The 19,231-nt window shown below is 37.3% G+C and overlaps 1 protein-coding gene across 3 annotated transcripts in view; it reads right to left on the minus strand.

The window, feature by feature from the left end:
* TOPBP1 (DNA topoisomerase II binding protein 1) overlaps positions 1 to 19,231 on the minus strand; it is a 61,382-nt gene that overhangs the window by 9,047 nt on the left and 33,104 nt on the right. For all 3 annotated transcript variants that reach the window (XM_019023362.4, XM_063704208.1, XM_055382811.2), the window contains 11 exons: positions 18,960 to 19,133; positions 18,762 to 18,871; positions 14,454 to 14,577; positions 13,717 to 13,863; positions 13,497 to 13,599; positions 10,554 to 10,746; positions 8,625 to 8,845; positions 7,566 to 7,732; positions 7,220 to 7,331; positions 2,805 to 2,968; positions 1,310 to 1,447 (listed from right to left, as the gene is read on the minus strand). In XM_019023362.4, the coding sequence (XP_018878907.3) occupies positions 1,310 to 1,447; positions 2,805 to 2,968; positions 7,220 to 7,331; positions 7,566 to 7,732; positions 8,625 to 8,845; positions 10,554 to 10,746; positions 13,497 to 13,599; positions 13,717 to 13,863; positions 14,454 to 14,577; positions 18,762 to 18,871; positions 18,960 to 19,133 (1,653 nt within the window). The remainder of the gene's footprint in view (positions 1 to 1,309; positions 1,448 to 2,804; positions 2,969 to 7,219; positions 7,332 to 7,565; positions 7,733 to 8,624; positions 8,846 to 10,553; positions 10,747 to 13,496; positions 13,600 to 13,716; positions 13,864 to 14,453; positions 14,578 to 18,761; positions 18,872 to 18,959; positions 19,134 to 19,231) is intronic.

The following is a 19,231-nucleotide window of genomic DNA, read 5'->3' on the forward strand; positions in this document are numbered from 1 at the left end:
AGGATGTGTTTGCTTCTTACATGACTGTAAGCTTCCTGAGGCCTCTGTAGCCATGTGGAACTGTGAGTCAATTAAACCTCTTTCCTTTATAAATGACCCAGTCTCAGGTGTTTCTTCATAGCAGTGTGAGAACAAACTAATACAATTAACCTTTTTGTAAGCCATGGATCCCTTTGGCAGTCTGGTCATTAGACTACTCTAAATAATAGCTGTATTGAGATATAATTCCCAAACCTTATGGGTGATTTTTAGAAAATGTTAAAATTAAAATATAAAGGATTACAAAAGGAAGCCATTTTATTGAAAGTTATCAAAATATTAAAAACAAATTTGTTGTGTAATTATAGATGTGCTTTATATTAAAGTAGCAGACAATAACTAATATGGCTTCCAGTGCTTTGACGAAACCTCAGATATGTGGTCTTCTGGCCAAGTGTCTGTGATTTCATATTGTGGGAGCATTCGTTATATCCCTGGGGTTGCAGCTCTCTGTTTGCTGTGGCTGAACCAAAACAGAAAGGACATACTGATTTCTACAGAAGTTATGATTCCATGAAAGATTCTGAGATGAAGAGTGCTATTATGTTTCAGAGTGCAAAGTGATTTTGGAATATAAAGAATTTCTTTGGACTGAATCATTAATACACAGAAGTTTGTCTTTGACTTGTGTTCCTGAACTATGAAACATGAACATGTGGCCTAATAGTTTCTCTTGATAAATCAACAGTTAACAAATAATATAAATAACTAAAGTACTGATGAACACAAACAGTATTTCAAGATGCTTGCAATTACAATGCAAAACAGAAACATGTGATTTCTGTTAGTGCAAAATTACAGGTACAGTTGATAGTGTTGTGATTTGTTGCCTAGACCTTTCATTAAAGGAAGTGCTAGTTTTCTCAAAGCATGATGTAGTCTGATTAAAATTTAAAAAAAACAAAACAAAACAAAAAAAAAGACGGGAAGTGCTAATTTTCAATTAGAGGTTAGTAAAAATAAGGATGTGTTTTTCTCCCCATGCAAAGTACATGGCCTTCCCAGATTTGATCTACAAATTCCTTTGAGAAGGTCTGTGCACTCAGGTCAAGAACCCCTGACATTAGATGCTGAAAAGATTCTTTGGAAGAAAGGCAATATGGGCCACATTTTACATATATAAATTATTTTTAAAAGAGCCATCAAAAATTTGGGGAAAAAAGACAAGTAGAATCATTATTTCCTCAAACACATTCTCTTTTAAAAAAAATGTGAAAGAGTCACAATATTGAATGCTATTTGTATTACCTATATAATTATGTTTTAATACCTCAACAATGCCAGATTCTTGTCTTTGCTGTATTTTTTTTCTCCATCTCATTGCTGCAAGTGCTAGTCTTCGTTGCTGTACATTGATTCCAGTCAAAACATCAAGTATGGAACTACTTCCCCATTCATAGTCTTCTTCCTAGAGAATTTGTCCAACAAACCTGAGTTGTTACAGTCTGGGGAGCCACTGTGCAACATACAGGGCTCCTCAAGGAGCCCAAAGCCTAATAACTGTTAAAGCTATACATTTAATTGTTACAAATACAGACAGTACTAAGTAAATATTGTTTTATGAGCATGGAGGAAATGTAGATTAGTTTCATATAAGAGTCAAGTATATTTGGCTTTTAATTAGAAATCAGAAAAATACCACATACATTTTTAAGAAACAAAATGATAGCTATATCTTGGCAACTGGTAATATTCAGATGGACAAATTTCACCTGCTGTAAGACTAACTTCATAAAAGGACAGTCTCAGAGGAGGTATGTACTGACAAGTTGATTATCTGTCTATAGAAGAAATCCCTAAGGGACCCTGATAGGAAGCTTCAAAAACTACATGGTTTTTGAACCTACATGTGATGACAAGTTAGGAACCAAAATACTTCAAGTAATTTGTTTAATAAGCTAGTAGTAAAGATGAAAGCTTACAATGAGATAATCTTGAAACTTTCTAAGAAAATGTTATTTCAATTAAAAACAACACTAACATTCAAATTAAATCATTTAAAAAGTGATTAAAGGTGAACCCGGCTCTGTGAAGTTTTGTTGTTTGGCTTTGTTATTGAAAAAGTTGGTATACTCTAACTGGCCATATTTGGTTATTTCAATTTTATGAGCAGTCAGCAAATGTGATGGAATCTGAGATTTACTAAGTAAATAAATAAATTTGTCTGTTTCTTTCTTTAGAGACAGGGTCTTGATTTGACCTCCTGGGCTCAAGCAATCCTCCCACTTCAGACTCCTAGGTAGCTGGGACTACAGATGGGAACCACCATGCCCAGCTAACTGTTTTTATTTTTTCTAGAGATGGAGTCTTGCTGTGTTGCCCAGGCTGGTCTTGAACTCCTAGGTTCCAGCCATCCTCCTGCCTTGGCCTCCCAAAGTGCTGAAAGTGGCATGAGCCAGCCACTGCCAGCCAATACTTACTTTTTTTTTTTTTAGATAGGGTCTCACTCTTGTGGCCCAGGCTGGAGTGCAATGGCATGAACTCGGCTCACTGCAACCTCTGCCTTCCGGGTTCAAGTGATTCTCCTGCCTCAGCCTCCTGAGTAACTGGGATTACAGGCACTCACCACCATGCCTGGCTAATCTTCGTAGTTTTAGTAGAGAGGGTTTCACCATGTTGGCCAGGCAGGTCTCGAACTCCTGATCTCAGGTGATCCACCCACCTCAGCCTCCCAAAGTGCTAGGATAACAGGCGTGAGCCACTGCACCTGGTGGACACTTGCTTTTAAAGAATATAAATAAACTTCCACAAATCTGAATACACACCTGCACGAAGTGTCCAGCAGTCCTGCAGGCTTCAAGGTAGGAGCGATGAAGCACCCACTTCCCAGCTGCCACTGAGGCTAAATACTTCTCGTTTCGAAGTGGATGTCCCACAACAATGTGTGTACAGGTGGGATCAAAGCACTGCTTTTCTATCACCAATCCACCTTAAGCAAAGAAAAATGGATTGTACTTTATTGATTCCCAACTTCTTTCTAGGAAAAATGTAATCTCAACTATGCATAGAAATTATTTATAAATAAAATGCCCCAAACCATTTAAACCAAAAAAACTTGACTTACTTAGAATTATTTTACTTTATATACATATATATGTATTAAAATGTTTATTATGAACATTTTAAATACAAAAGTAAATAAAATAGTAAAATGAACCCCCACACATATACTAGCTACCTATATTCTAAAATTATCAAAATTCTGCCACCTTTTTTTGCTTAACTACTTATTCTGTTTTAATTTTAATTTTTTTGAGACAGGTTCTCACTCTGTCACCCAGACTGGAGTGCAGTGGCATGATCTTGGCTCACCACAACCTCCAGCTCAAGCGATTCTCCTCCCTCAGCCTCGCGAGTAGCTGGGATTACAGGCACACACCACTATGGCCTGGCTAATTTTTGTATTTTTAGTAAACACAGGGTTTCGCCATGTTGGTCAGGCTGGTCTTGAACTCCTGACCTCAAATGATCCACCTGCCTCAGCCTCCCGAAGTGCTGGGATTACAGGCGTGAGCCGCCATGCCTGGCCCTGCTTAACTATTTTAAAGCAAATTCTAGATACCACGTTACTGACCCCTAAATATTTCAGTATGCATCTCTAGAATATATGGAAATTTTCTTAAACAGCCATAATGCCGTTATCAGATCTAATAGGATTAACACAGATTCTTTGCTGTCTCAGTACTAAATCCTTGTTCAATTTTTCCTGTTTGTCTTCACTTGGATTGCTATAATTAGGATACAAAAAGAAATAGAACATAAACATGAGCCACACGCTGTAGTTGGTTTTGTCTCTTAAGTCTCAATTACCAAAGCAGTTTTCAAGCACCGAATATGGGTAACCAGGGAGATGGAAGTAAGATAGGGGCATCTGCAGACTTTAAAACAGGAGGAAATTTTTTGTGAGTGGAAATAAGGTTGGCAGACCAACAGAGAAGCTTGGGAAGAAAACACACACAGATAAATAAGAGATGAAGCAGCAGGTGGGAAAAAGCAATAATTGAACCTCTTCTCAGATATAAATGCATAAAGCCTGACTTTGAGGAAAGAAGAAGGCATAAGTAAACATAAGCTTATGTAAAGCATGGCTGTTGATTTATAGCTTAGAGGTTAACTTGACCACTGGTTGGGCAGAGTTAGTTATATCAAGGACTTTTTTTTTTTTTTTTGAGACGGAGTCTCACTCTGTCACCCAGGCTGGAGTGCAGGAGTGCAGTGGCGCGATCTCAACTTACTGCAACCTCTGCCTCCCGGGTTCAAGCAATTCTCTGCCTCAGCCTTCCGAGTAGCTGGGATTACAGGTGCCCGCCACCACACCTGGCTAATTTTTGTATTTTTAGTAGAGACGGGGTTTCACCATGTTCGCCAGGCTGGTCTTGAACTCCTGACCTCATGATCTGCCCACCTCAGCCTCCCAAAGTTCTGGGATTACAGGTGTGAGCCACCACACCCGGCCATATCAAGGACTTTCTAAGATTTTAACAAAACATTCAAACTCATGATTTAAGATGACTCTAATAATAATAGCAACACTTTCTGGGCATTTACTTTATGCCAGGAACTACTTAAAGTGCTCCAGATTACTAACTCATTTAATTCTCACAACCATATGAAGGAAGGTTACTATTATTATCTGCATTTATGCACACGAAAACCGGTAGAGCACCTTACCCAGGATCACAGAGTGACAAAAAGACAAGAAGGTAAAATTCCATATTAATATATAAACATCAATTTCCAATTCTACATAACAAACTTATTCTGTGACCCAGACAACATAATAGACTGATTTATATACATATATATCAGTTGGCCACAGTGGCTTCATTTATAAAATGAAGGATTGGGCATAATATCTATTATAATGTCTCTTTGCATTCTAATACTGGAAAACCTCTAGAGTTACAAGACTCTGAATTCCAACATAATCTGTACTCATCTGCCTCTGCTTCCTGCCCTCTTCTAGATCAATTCTCTGCTAATTGCTATCACTCTTCCCCAAAGTTTGCAGAGATGGAAAAATCTATAGGAGACTGACACTTGAAGCCTTTCATTTTCATGAGTTCTGGGTAAAGCTTAGCAATTCTGACTTATAACCTCACCTAAGTTATCAGGGAACTGGGAAACAAAGTGTTTTGTATGAGTAAAGTTTCTAAGAAGAAACAGTTTTTCCACACCGGGGCCTGTCCTGGGGTTGGGGGACGGGGGAGGGATAGCATTAGGAGATATACCTAATGTAAATGACAAGTTAATGGGTGCAGCACACCAACATGGCACATGGATACAAATGTAACAAACCTGCAGGTTGTGCACATGTACCCTAGAACTTAGAGTATAATAATAATAATAATAATAAAATAAGAAAAATAAAGCTGTGAGCTTCACCCGCAAAAAAAAGAGAAAGTTTTTCCCAGTATACAACTGTATTTGACATAAATCTTTTTTTTTTTTTTAAAAAGCATATCATAGTTCTCCACATTCTTAAAAAGACAGCATTAAATAACATTTAATCTTTTCCTGATACTTCAGGGCCACTATTAAGAACCATTATTTTGGCCAGGTGCGGTGGCTCATGCCTGTAATCCCAGCACTTTGGGAGGCCAAGGTAGGTGGATCACCTGAGGTCAGCAGTTCAAGACCAGCCTGGCCAACATGGTGAAACCCTGTCTTTACTAAAAATACAAAAATACAAAATTAGCCACACGTGGTGGCGCACACCTGTAATCCCAGTTACTTGGGAAGCTGAGGCAGGAGAATTGCTTGAGCCCAGGAGGCAGAGGTTGCAGTGAGCTGAGATTGTGCCATGGCACTCAATCCTGGGAGACAGAGCAAGACTCTGTCTCAAAACAAAAACAAAAAAAACCCACCAATATTTCTTAATGTTTTCTCTTTCCATGCTGAGCTGCCAGATTAACTTCTCTTACTATACTTTTCCTAACTCTATAGAGCTGCTTTGTTCAACAGAGTAGCCACTAGACATCTGTGGCTATCAAACACCTGAAGCACAGTTAGTCCAAATTGAGATGTGCTGTAAGTAAAATACACACTACATTTTTACTTTATATAAAAAAAAACTCACTGATATTTTATCTGATCACATATTGAATGATAAATATATGTTTAAAGTTCATTTCACTTGTTTCATTTTACTTTTTATTTTTGAGATGGGGTCTCACTATGTTGCCCAGGCTGGTCTTGAATTCCTAGGCTCAAGCAATCCTCCTACCTCAGCCCCCCAAAGTCTGCGATTACAGGTGTGAGCCAATGCACCCAGCCTCTTTTTAGTTTTTAAAATGCAGCTACTAGAGAATTTAAAATGACCTATGTGGTTCACATTCTGTTTCTATTGGACAGTGCTGCTCTAGCATTCCAGATTGCTCTTTTACTATGCTGCTTCTAGAATGATGTCAGGTGGAGAGCCTGACAACCAGTGGAATAAGAATAATGTTACATAAGAAGGAGCTCTCTTCCACACTGAATTCTTTCTTTTCCCTTTTTTTTTTTTTTGAGACAGAGTCTTGCTTTGTCGCCCAGCCTGGAGTACAGTGGCGCTATCTTGGCTCATTGCAACCTCCGCCTCCCAGGTTCAAGCGATTCTCTTGCCTCAGCCTCCTGAGTAACTAGGATCACAGGCATGTGCCACTACATCTGGCAAATTTTTTGTATTTTTAGTAGAGACAGGGTTTCACCATGTTGGCCAGCCTAGTCTTAAACTCCTGGCCCCAGGTGATCCGCCCACCTCAGCCTCCCAAAGTGCTGAGATTACAGGCACGAGCCACCATGCCCGGCCTCCACACTGTTTCTAACTGGAAACAAACAAACAAACAAAAAAACAAGAGGGAGCTCCTCTCTAGATATTATTAACCTTTCAAGTTCATTAAAATGTGGTTTTACTTATATAGTAAGTCTTTAAAGCTTCATTAGTGAATGAATAGTCAAACAGCACAGAAGATTCTTAAACCTCAACTGCTAGATTCCATTTGAATTTTAAATCCCATGACCTACTGACTTTAGAGCTTTTTAAAATCAAAGTTCCAATGCTGACTCAATGCATAGCCTTAGACAAATTACCCATGTTCTTTTCCTCTACTTCTAGACTTTACAAATGATATTGACTACATTTGACTTCCAAATATGGTTATTATATGGGACATTTTTGATTTAAGTAAAATACTGGTACCTAGTTTCTCAATCAGATGACAATAGTCAATACGTTCTTGAGGATTCAGAGATGATAACTGAAATATGTACTGTTTTTTTAATTCTTCATGAGTCTCCTCTATCGTTATAATCTGGAATGAAAGTTTTATTTTAGAAAAAATTAACATTAAAAATGATCAGATACACAGTTCTTTTATAGTGGTATTTTACTCAGTCTTCTAAGTTATGAAATATACAAATAATAATACAATGCAAAAAATAGTTTTCAACATTTGATGAAGCCTTGATATTGACATCAACAAATTTCTAATACAGCCTAACAGCAGTATGCAAAAGCTGTATCACCATATCAAGGATCAACAAACCTTTTCTCTAGGGTGCGGAGCCACAGGGGGGTTGGCGAGTGGAAAGGCAATACTGGGGGCTTGAGGCGTAGGGATCAGGTGGCTGTCTTTTATGGGAGTTTCCAGTTCTTCAGAGATTGGGTGTTTGGGAGCTTCAGTCACACGTATGTTTCCAGGATCACAGACAGCTGAGGACAATAAAATGCTGCAGTGTGACAGGATCCAAATAAGACTAAAAACAAATTCTAGGAAATATTCTCATCTGTCTTAGTCAAGATGAAGTCAAGCACAAACTCTGGAATGTAAAAAGTACAGGCAAAAAAGTATCCTATCCCCAGAACTTATAAATAAATGCATCCCATCTGCATGTGACAATAATAATAATAACAATAAAGAAAAAATGCAATTTATTAGCATTAAACAGAGCAAGTGTGTTATCTGTGGGCTTCTCCCAACATTTTCCTTAAATACCAAGTTTTCACTGTTAAGTTTAACCCAAATTTGTAACATGAGAGCAATTCTACACTTGGAGAAAAGCAGAAGCAGAGATAAATCTATATATCTAATGGGAGGTCATCATGCAATATGAAAAAGAAGAAAAGGAAGAAAAAAGATGAGAGATAGGAAAATTTTGTTTTCAAGGTAAAGCTCAAGGAAGAAAAAAAATAGGAGAATTCAGAAAGAAACTCATACAATCCAAAGAACAAATGTAGGTATGTGCTAGGCAGAATTCAAAAGACTTAAATGAAAATAAGACGATAGGAAGAAAAACCAAGCATTAACTCCACAAACACAAAAAGGCCTAGCTAGAATAAAAGAGCAATGGTAGACACCATGTCTAGAAAAAAACGCCCAATTCTAAATTTCCAAATTTATGAAAATGTTTTTCAATTTACTGATGAAGTACCTCAATTTACAAATTATTTTTCTGGCTCAAGTTTAAACCAAAACCAGAAATATCTACAAAGTTTTTTTTGTTTGCACATTCAGATCAGAGAACTACAACATGCTCATCTGTTTATTTTTAAGAGGTCAACATGTACTTAATACAAACAAATGCAAAGATTTCTTTCTTGTTACCCTGTTTAGCAATTTCTGAATCACGTAAAGGCTTTTGAAAAGGAGAATCCTCCAAGTTTTGAATGTCAACCTGAAGCTCAGAGTATTGTGTGGGACAACTAGGCCACTGCAAGTTGCTGGCAAGCCTTGCTCTCTCCTCCCTTGCTGTAGGGTCATCCCAAATGATCTGTTCATTTTGGGAAGGCTCTGTGTTGACATCAGGTACCGTTTGACGAGACTGCCTAAGGAATAAAAGTGACAGTTTAAATAAACAGCAATAACAAATCCAAACTCATTAAATCCATAAGTTAGACCATAAAAGTTGTGGCTCACCTTTATATGCCCACCATCTAGCACACAGTATGCATTACAAATATTAAATAAATGAACCTAGGGACATTTTTTTTTTTTAAAGGTTTAAGGTTTCTTCCAGAAAAGTTATCTGTTTTAGCTAGGAACACATATTTTGACTACATGTCTACAGAACTAAAACTTCAAAGGAGAAATTCAACAGTGTCAAGAAATTTTTTAAAAATACTAAAGTAATTGGTACATTTAAAAATGTGATTTTCCTTAATTATACAGGTTAGGGAAACAGGGTAATGTTTCAAACACTATGGTTACTTTACTTAACAGTAGTTATATTTTTTAATTACTTGAAATTATAAGCACTATGATTACATGGGAGGCTTGCTGTAAAGGCTGCCTTATCAGAACGGCCTTTTGGCTATTGGTAACCACTTTCCAGAGTCTATGGTGGAACAGCAATATGCTGAATTACAGGGAAGTGCATTTTATGGTGCGATCGTAATGATTCCACGTGACAGTAAATAGAAGTCCTATAATTTTCTTTATATTCACTCATTCATTCATTCTTAGTAAAAATAATTTACCATAAAACTTACACTGTGGAGAAGCAAAAAAAAAAAACAAAAAACAAAAAACAAAACACCAAAACCCATAAAACAATTTAACAAAGGAACCCCCAAATAGTTCCTTTGCTTCAAAAATAAAGAATATAGCCTTTTATTCTCACACTATATTTATTTACTCTGATTTGGTACAGGATTTAGGTTCTCTATAATGATAAAACATGATCTGAAGCATATTAAAAAGCTACTTTACTCAGTACTGAGATAATGAACTGCCTCATGTAATACAGTTAGCATAAGATAAATGCTAGTTTATCTTATACTTAATTCAATTAGTCAACTGAAAATACAAGTCCCATAATTCTTATCACACAATTACAGATTTTTTTCTTCTATCACGAAAAAGATGAAGTTATGCAACTGAGCTTAAGTCACATCACACTAGAAACTGTAATCACCTTTTCTAGAAGATAAATTTTACAAGGAGAATACAAAATGCATGCAAAATCCCAACAAAAATAACTTTAAAATTTTACATATTGCATTAGAAAAAGACTCTGAAAAAATATATATGTACTTATTGTTTAATACAAATACTATTGAATACTAATACTAAAGAGCAGAGAGAACTGCCTACTGAATCCATTTCAAATGAGGCAAATTAGATCTTAAAATCATTTCTCAATGGAGGTAATAAAAAGTATCAATCATGCCTCACTGTGAAGCAGGTGCTGCTGTAAGACAAATCTCCATGTCTGCTCCACCTCCGAGTAAGAAATCTAGAACTGCTGGGAGCAAGAGATGGAAGGACAAGCTAGAACGAAAAATCTAGTCAGCAGAGAGCCAAAAGCAATAGATAATACTGGAATATAATATTTATTGTTTGGGCTAAATAAGGCCTAGGCATATAACCCCTTCACTAGTCTTGATATTTAAATTTCTGCTTTTACTGCATATTGGGGAAAAAAAGAAAATAAAGCTAAATTAGGCCAAGCTCATGGAATTGAGTCAGCAGCAGGTACGTAAATCCTTTCTCTCAAGTCATCTAGTCTTTCTGCCATCAGTGACAGGTACACACCTCAGTGCCTCTAGGACTCTACTTCGTCCACTGCGAGCAGAGCGAGTGCTGTCAGGGGTTGAAGATGCGCTGTTACAACCACTTCTTGAAAGGGAAGTCCTCTGCCCTTGGGGTTTCACTATTGATGTTGCAGACATTATCTCCTGTAACTGCTTCTGAAAGTTCTCTCTCATCTCTAAGGTCTGTGTCAGAACTTGAAACAAACACAAATACACCATTCAAGGTAAGTTCCTCTTTTTTTTACCATATCTTACATTAACTATTTTGTTTAGACCTGGTTGAACACAAACTTATTGACTTGACATTTACTGAATATTAACTACAGGCTATAGTAATGTACTAAGACTATGAATACTGCAGAACATAAAAAGCAGCCCTTACCACAAGCACTGTATATGAAATAACTAGGAAGCCCTTCAAATACTTTTTTTTTTTTTTTTTTGGTGATAGTCTAGCACTGTCGCCCAGGCTGGACAGTGGTGCGACCTTGGCTCACTGCAACCTCCACCTCCCAGGTTCAAGCAATTCTCCCTGCCTCAGCCTCTCAAGTAGCTGGGATTACAGGTGCCCACCACCATGCCGGGCTAATTTTTGTATTTTTTAGTAGAGACGCAGTTTCGCCATGTTGGCTAGGCTGGTCTTGAACTCCTGACCTCAGGTGATCTGCCCACCTCAGCCTCCCAAAGTGCTAGGATTACAGGCGTGAGCCACCGTGCCCGGCCCCCTTCAAAGACATTTCATCAAGACCTGTAGTGATTATCCCTCTGTAAAGCTCCCTGCCTGCTTCTGACCCTCATGGTATGTACTACACTCTGAGATGTCTTATAGTCATTTGTGTATGTGTCTGATTTTTCCCAAAGATTCTTTTAATTTTTTAGAGACAGAGTCTTGCTCTGTGGCCCAGGCTGGACTGCAGTGGTATGGTCATAGCTCATTATAACCTCTAACTCCTGGGCTCAAGTGATCCTCCAGCCTCAGCAACCTGAGTAGCTGGCACTACAGGTGTACACTACCACACCCGGCTGATTTTTTAAATTTTTTGTAGAGACAAGGTCTCACTATGTTGCCCAGGCTGGTCTGGAACCCCTAGCATCAAGCAATCCTCTTGCCTTTGCCTCCCAAAGCTCTGAGATTACAGGTGTGAGCCACCGTGCCCAGACTCCCCAAAGGCTCTTGAAAACACAGACCACAACATACATCCAGCCCTCCACATCCGCCGGTTCTGCATGCATGGATTCAACCAAGTATGGATCAGAAATATTTTAAAGACATAAAAATGAAAAATATCACAATTGAAAGTACCAGTAAAAAAAAAAAAATAACTATTTACAAAACATTTACAGTGCATTAGGTATTATAAGTAATCTAGAGATGATTTAAAGTATACAGGAGGATGTGCATTGGTTAAATTCAAATCCTATGTCATTTTATACATAAGGGACTTAAGCATCTGTGGATTTTGGTACCTGAGGTAAGTCCTCGGAACCACTGCCACATGAATACCAAGGGACAAGACAACTGTATTTACCTTTGGTTTTCTTTAAAGCCTAAACTCTGGAGTAAGTATTAAATAAATACATTTGGAATGAACAGAGTGAGACTAACCAAATAGGTAAGTCATAGGGAAAGCTTCGGTAGGTTAGAATGAGTAAGGAAAACAGAACATATTAAGTCTATTAAAAGACATCCATGTATAAGGTTATTCATTGCAGTACTATTTATAAAAGCAAGAAAGTTGAAATAACCTAAATGCCTATTAAGAATGGATGCCTAAACAAAGTGGGACCATTCATAATGAATACAATACAGTTGCCCAAAAAGAAAGAAAAGGGAAGAAAGAACGAAAGGGAAAGGAAGGGAAGAGGGAAAGGAGAGGAAGGGGGACAGGAAGGAAAGGGAGGGAAGGAAGGAAGAAAAGCAAGAAAGAGAAAGACTAAAGAAGCTCCTAGTTATCTACTGATATAAAACACTCCCCAAGGTAACAAAAAGATCAGCGTATGAAATAGCATGTATAGTAGTCCACCATTTATGTTTTTTTTTTTTTTTTTTGAGACAAGAGTTTTGCTCTTGTTGCCCAGGCTGGAGTGCAATGGCATGATCTCGGCTCACCGTAACCTCCGCCTCCCGAGTTCAAGCGATTCTCCTGCCTCAGCCTCCTGAGTAGCTGGAATTACAGGCATGCAACCACCATGCCTGGCTAATTTTTTGTATTTTTAGTACAGACGGGGTTTCTCTATGTTGGCCAGGCTGATCTTGAACTCCCGACCTTGGGTGATCTGCCTGCCTCAGCCTCCCAAAGTGCTGGGATTACAGACGCGAGCCACCATGCCCAGCCTATGTGTTTTTTTTGTTGTTTTTTTTTTTAATGGGGGAAAGACATATTTATGGCTATATATGCATAAAACAGCTCTAGAAGGATACATAAAGAACTAATAACACTGGGGGGCTGGACAATAAGGGTGGAAGAAACTCTTCATATGTCTTTTTGTATCTTTAAAACCATGTGGATATGTTAAAATATATTGTACATATAAGAAAACTTTTTGAAAATCACTCAAAAGAACTGGACCAAAGACTAGATTTTTAAAAAATCACCAACTTCACCTACCTTTAATGGAATAGGGCTGTATCACACTAACTCCATAAAAACCTAGTTTCATAAATTTCATAAGCTTTACACTTAAACTACATAAAACTTTGCAAATTATCACTTAATGATCAGCATGGGACCGCAAATCAATCCTCTAATATATGCTTTGCTTGTATTTAGTAATTTAAACATATTTTACAGCTGGGTGCAGTGGCTCACAAGGCAGGAGGATCCTTTCAGCCCAGGAGTTTCAGACCAGTGTGGGCAAGACGACAAGACCCCATCTCCACAAAAAATTGAGACCTTGTCTCAAAAAAAATTTTTTTAATTAAAAAATAAATAAAATATTTTACCTCCTTTAGAGTCATTCTTTCCATTTCCATTTGATGGTGCTGACTCTTTATTATTGGTGGCCATATTGTCTACATCATTTTCTTCTAAAATCAAAGGATCTGGCTATTGAAAAAGAAAAATTATAAATTCTCAAACCAAGCCACTGCATAAGGTTTCATAGCAATATATGATTACACCTTTAGCTTAAGAGGGGGTAAATGTATCATCCATATTTCCTACCTCATCATCCTTTGTTGCAGACACAGCTGAGAGTAGTCGACTATTACAGAGCCGGCCATCTTGCACTGCACTGATATCCAAGCTCATTTTGGGATTATAAGTATGTGGATAAAGAGATTCAGGAAGATGTTTACACTCTTGGGCACACTGCAATACAATGGTGTGCTTTAAGACAGGACTGACAAAATCTTAATTAATAATGATGTTAAGTAGGATAAGGACAAGCAATACATTATACTGTAATACGGCAAAAAGTTCACAAAACTGGTTTGAAAAGTAGTTTACACTGAAAAATTTGCACCATACAAATGACAAATTGTCCTCATGTTTTAAATGTCATATCCACTGAAGTATAAAATCTGAAACCATTCCTGTGCTTTTGTAAAGGTATCTATTACCCTCCAGAGAATACCCAGGAAAAAAAAAGAAACACAGATCTAAACTCTATTGATGTGTTAAATTTTCCCCAAATAATTATAAACTTTCCATTCATATCACATTTTTAATTAGTACAAGGAAATGGAGAATTAGAAAGAGTATCCATTAAAGATTTGTTAAGTATTTAAGGACTAAAGATCTTAAGTTTTTGATGCCAAAGATCTGAAATGTGTACAGTTAACCAAGACTATTAAACTGGCTTCTAGTTCCATTGAGAGTGAAAACTCTTGAGTTAGTGCTCTGAAATAATGTTTGTATACATTTTCAATTAACAGAGAGGGGAAAAAAGCACTGCTTACATCTAAAAGCCAGTGCTCGGAAACAATGTGTACTCCTCTTTCTTTTACAGATTTATACTCCCGATTAGTGTCATTTGGCCGCCCTTGATAGATGAAATGAGTCACTGTTTCATCAAAACTCCACCTGAAATAACCAATACAAAAAAAACAAATAACCAAGAGAAACATCCTCATTAGTTTAAGATGATTCTTATTTACTGTGAACAGAATATTCTGACCTTCCCAAAACTTTCGGACTAGAGTAAACAAGACCATTAAAATGACAGGCTCAAGTCAAGTGATACATGCCTATAGTCCCAGCTACCCAGGAGGCTGAGGCAGGAGGACACTTGAGGCCAGGAGTTTGAGGCTGTAGTGTGCTATGATCACCCCTGTGAACAGACACTGCACTTCAACCCAGGCAACACAGCAAGACCCCGCCTCAAGAAAAAAACAGTTAAAAAAATGATGATAGGCTCTAACTTTTTGGACAAATTTTATGCATATATCTGTAGGTATATAAATACACAGAGAGGTTTAGAAGAATATTCTTTAAAATATTACTTTCTTCTTTATGCTTTTCTGAATTGTTTCAATTTTCTTTTATAAAGAATATCGCTTTTACAGTAACCATAAAGGTATTTCAAATTAATAAATTGCAAAGCATCCAACTTGCCCTCCAGTTGCTGGCAGTCACTATTCATTGTATGCCCCAAAACAGACTATATATATATTTTACACATCATTATCTCATCCATTCCTCACAACAATCCTAACACTGGTATTATTACATTAATCTTAAAGATAAAAGAACTAAGGGACATGGTTCAGTACCCTGTTCAAGGATACTCAATGAGTAAATGATAGAGATAACTTTGACTTCAAAAGCCATGCTCTTAACTATTATATTATGCTATGATCTCCCAATTCTTCCTATTCAATATTGTCTCTTTTTTTGAGACAGAGTCTTGCTCTGTCACCCAGGCTGGAATGCAGTGGCACGATCGTGGCTCACTGCAATCTCCACCTCCCGGGTTCAAGCAATTCTCCTGTCTCAGGCTCCTGAGCAGCTGGGATTATAGGCGTATGCCACCACGCCCAGCTAATTTTTGTATTTTTAGTAGAGATGGGTTTTCACCATATTGGGCAGGCTGGTCTCGAACTCCTGACTTCAAGTGATCCACCCGCCTTGCCCTCCCAAAGTGCTGGGATTACACGCATAAGCCACCGTGCCCGGCCACTATTCAATATTCTCTTGACCTGGGAAACATCAAGTAAAAACCAAAGGGTAGGTAAAAATTATATTTCTAAATACAATCACCAAAATAAACAGAATTTTATCCTTAGGGACACTTAATATTTTCCATTTTCTAAGTAAGGAATATCTCTGAACTTTTTAAATAGACAAATGAATTAAGAAGCTGGGTGCGGTGGCTCATGCTTGTAATTCCAGCACTTTGGGAGGCCAAGGCAGGTGGATCACCTGAGGTCGGGAGTTTGAGACCAGTCGACCAACATGGAGAAACCCCATCTCTTCTAAAAATACAAAATTAGCCGGGTGTGGTGGCGCACGCCTGTAATACCAGCTACTCAGGAGGCTGAGGCAGGAGAATCGCTTAAACCCAGGAGGTGGAGGTTGTGGTGAGTCAAGATTACGTCACTGCACTCCAGCCTGGGCAACAAGAGCAAAACTCCCTCTCAAAAAAAAAAAGAATTAAGAAAAAGAAGTAAGAAGTACTATTGCCTCCTAAGTTATATTATAAAAATCTCTATTTCCTACTGACCATGTATCCTAAAACATAACAATAAAAATACACCTTGCCTAATTTGTTAGTTCTCAGAATAACTCTCTCCCTTTCTGCTGTAGCGGTATATTATCAAGATAATTCAGAAAAACAGAGGAGTATTTTTGCCTGAATCAATTTGGTTTACCAGTCAACTCCACTATGACAATATGGAAACCATGAGTTTCAGTCTTCAGAGGCCATTCAAGAACAGACTGTCAGTGGTTGTAGATGGTTTACATCAGGGTTTGGCAAATTTTTTCTTAAAAGGCCAGATAGTAAATATTTTAGACTTTGCAGGCCAAACAATCTCTTTTGCAACTGCTCAACTTTTGTCTTGTATGTGAAAGCAGCCATAGGCAATTTGTAAGTGAAAAGGCATTGCTGTATTCCAATAAAACTTTACTTACAAAAACAGATGAACCAGCCCATACACCCTTGGTCTAGATCAGCGGTTTCAGCAAAAGTGTTACTTCACGGGTTATTTTGGACATTTGTGAGGGTGATTTTGGTTGTTACAATGTGTGTTTGTATGTTGGAGTGTGCTACTAGCATGCAGTGGGTAAGGTACAGGATGCTGGAAATTCTGGGGAACAGTCATACATATAATTATGTCATATCTTGCATGATATTCTAATGTCCCGACAAATTCACATATGTAAAAAAAAGTTGTTTATAATCAGTTGAGTCTAGAACCTGTTTGACATATAAACACATTATTTTTTTGCAGTTTTAATATACACTAATATTCCAAAAATGTGACTACTATATAAATTGATCAAAGACCACTGCTACTCATGGTATCTGAGTCCCCAGATCGGTCTCAGCCTTGGGACTGTTGGATTTGTGGTGGCTTTACATAGGTATACAAACGTATTAATACTCCATTGTTTTCTAGTGTAGTCAGCCTTAGGCATTATACATAACTGAACATATATCTTTTCTGTATTATGCACCTTCTATTTCTCCTATGCATCACAAAGTGCTGTACTATCTGCTACTTTTTTAAATTATAAAAGTAGGTAGGTTATATTTATATTCATTTTAATAGAGGGAATGTTACACAAATATTTGTAATAAAATGAAGATGCTGCATCTGATTTGTTGCAAAGATCGGGCCTACATGTTTAACTGTCTGAAGGCAGAAGACAGTATCGGATGATCTCTTTGGGACAGTCTGGTCCTAGATCATGGAAGGGAACACTTGGAACAACTTCACTTGAGAACTGCTTTACTCTATGCATATATAAATATCATAACCTCTGCATATTATAAGGCTCTTCCCTTTATCAATTACCAATCCATTTCAGGAAAAGATTTAATATAAACTTTAATGCAATGCAATGGTTAAATTCTGTTTAGGAATTTCAGTAATAAATTCTATTTTTTATACTGAGAGGACTGGCATTTTAAATCGTATAAAAACATACATCCTGTATGTTCCCTTGAAAGTCTTATATCATGTCTACATCAAAACAGAATAAACAAGGAAACATTCAATTTTGAGGAAAAAAAAATATACACACACCCCTTGTAGGGCTACTATGAGAATGAAATGAGATAATGCTCAGCAACTGGCAATAGGTAACATAATAGGTAATTAGATAATAACAGATAAGATTACATAACAATTTATAATAGGTAATACAAATATGCCATAGAAGAGCTTCACTATTTTAAATGGATGTACCAAACACTAAGATGTTTATATGTATTACAGATTAATTTTACTTCTATATTTTCCTGTCCTAATTTCTTTATCAAATAGAAAACAAACTGAAATAAGAGTTACCAAAGGGGAAGATGAAACTAATCATATTCCTGCAATGGCTCATCATTTGTTAAACAAATTCTTATGATATCTATGAATGGCTGAACACAAGTTATCAACAAAGCAAGCATTACAGCTAGTGGAGGAGTACAGTCAACTCAGGACTGGCTGAAATAGGTAAGAGATTCTCAATTCCGGATACTGATGCCATTTGTGCTAGAAATCTGTTTTCAGCTTAGGCTGTCAGGTTGACTGAAGAAAAAGCTGATAATCTAAGTCTCCAAAGTTTAAAAAAAAAAAAAGATAATGAAAACATGCTCAAAAAAGACTATCTTAATAAAGGAGGGCTGCCAGAGTACTTAGTACTACTCCCAGAGGGCTCTAATCTGAAAAATCACTAGTAAAAATAAACTTAATCTCAGATCCAGATGTATTACTATTAATAGACTCTAAACTCCTTGAACACAGGGATTCTTTTAGACTATACTGATCATTCATGGATCCCAGGTTTCTAGAATAGTTAGTGGCATAAAATAGGCTCTCCAATGTTTGTTGTGCATACCCTAAAAAATATACATTATACATGTAACAGTGAATTGATACATGAGAGGCTATTTTCAACAGATGTGGTAAATTAAAAATCAACTGGAGAGATTTTGTAGATAAAGACGCATGAAACAAAATAAAGGTATTCTTGTAGATGCTCACAATAGCTTTAGGTTTCCTTATAAATTTCAGTCATATCACCATGAAACAGAAAGATGTGCCAACTACCTGTAATCTGCTCCTAGAGAGGCTGCAATCCCATTTAGTTCACTCTGCTTCTTACCGAGTTTTTTACTAACACATACCACTACTTTGTGAAGTGGCTTTGGGGCTTCTTCCTGTCCATGGAAAATAAAAGAAACAGATCAGTCATTATTGTTTGAAATGTTATCTAAAACTTCCTTTTAATAAGAGAACTAATCCTACCTTCTCTGACTGGGCCTCTTTCAGTTGAGGGCTGGCAGAAAGAGCGACAGCATTTCGAGAGCTATTTGCCAAAGCAAGTTGCAAGTTTCTGACAATAACTTCTGAGAGTGGCGTACTCAGTTTCCTTTTCTGTTGGCTGGGACGTCCTGGAGTTTCCAAGGCTGCAAGTGCATCCTATACTTATGAAGGAGAGAGAGAGACGGAGAAAAGAAGAGAGAGAGAGAGAAGCAAGATGGGTTAATAGGACAGGAAAAAGAAAGAGGAGGAGAGAG

The sequence above is a fragment of the Gorilla gorilla genome, chromosome 2 (assembly GCF_029281585.2).
Source record: "Gorilla gorilla gorilla isolate KB3781 chromosome 2, NHGRI_mGorGor1-v2.1_pri, whole genome shotgun sequence".
Lineage (NCBI taxonomy): Eukaryota > Metazoa > Chordata > Mammalia > Primates > Hominidae > Gorilla > Gorilla gorilla.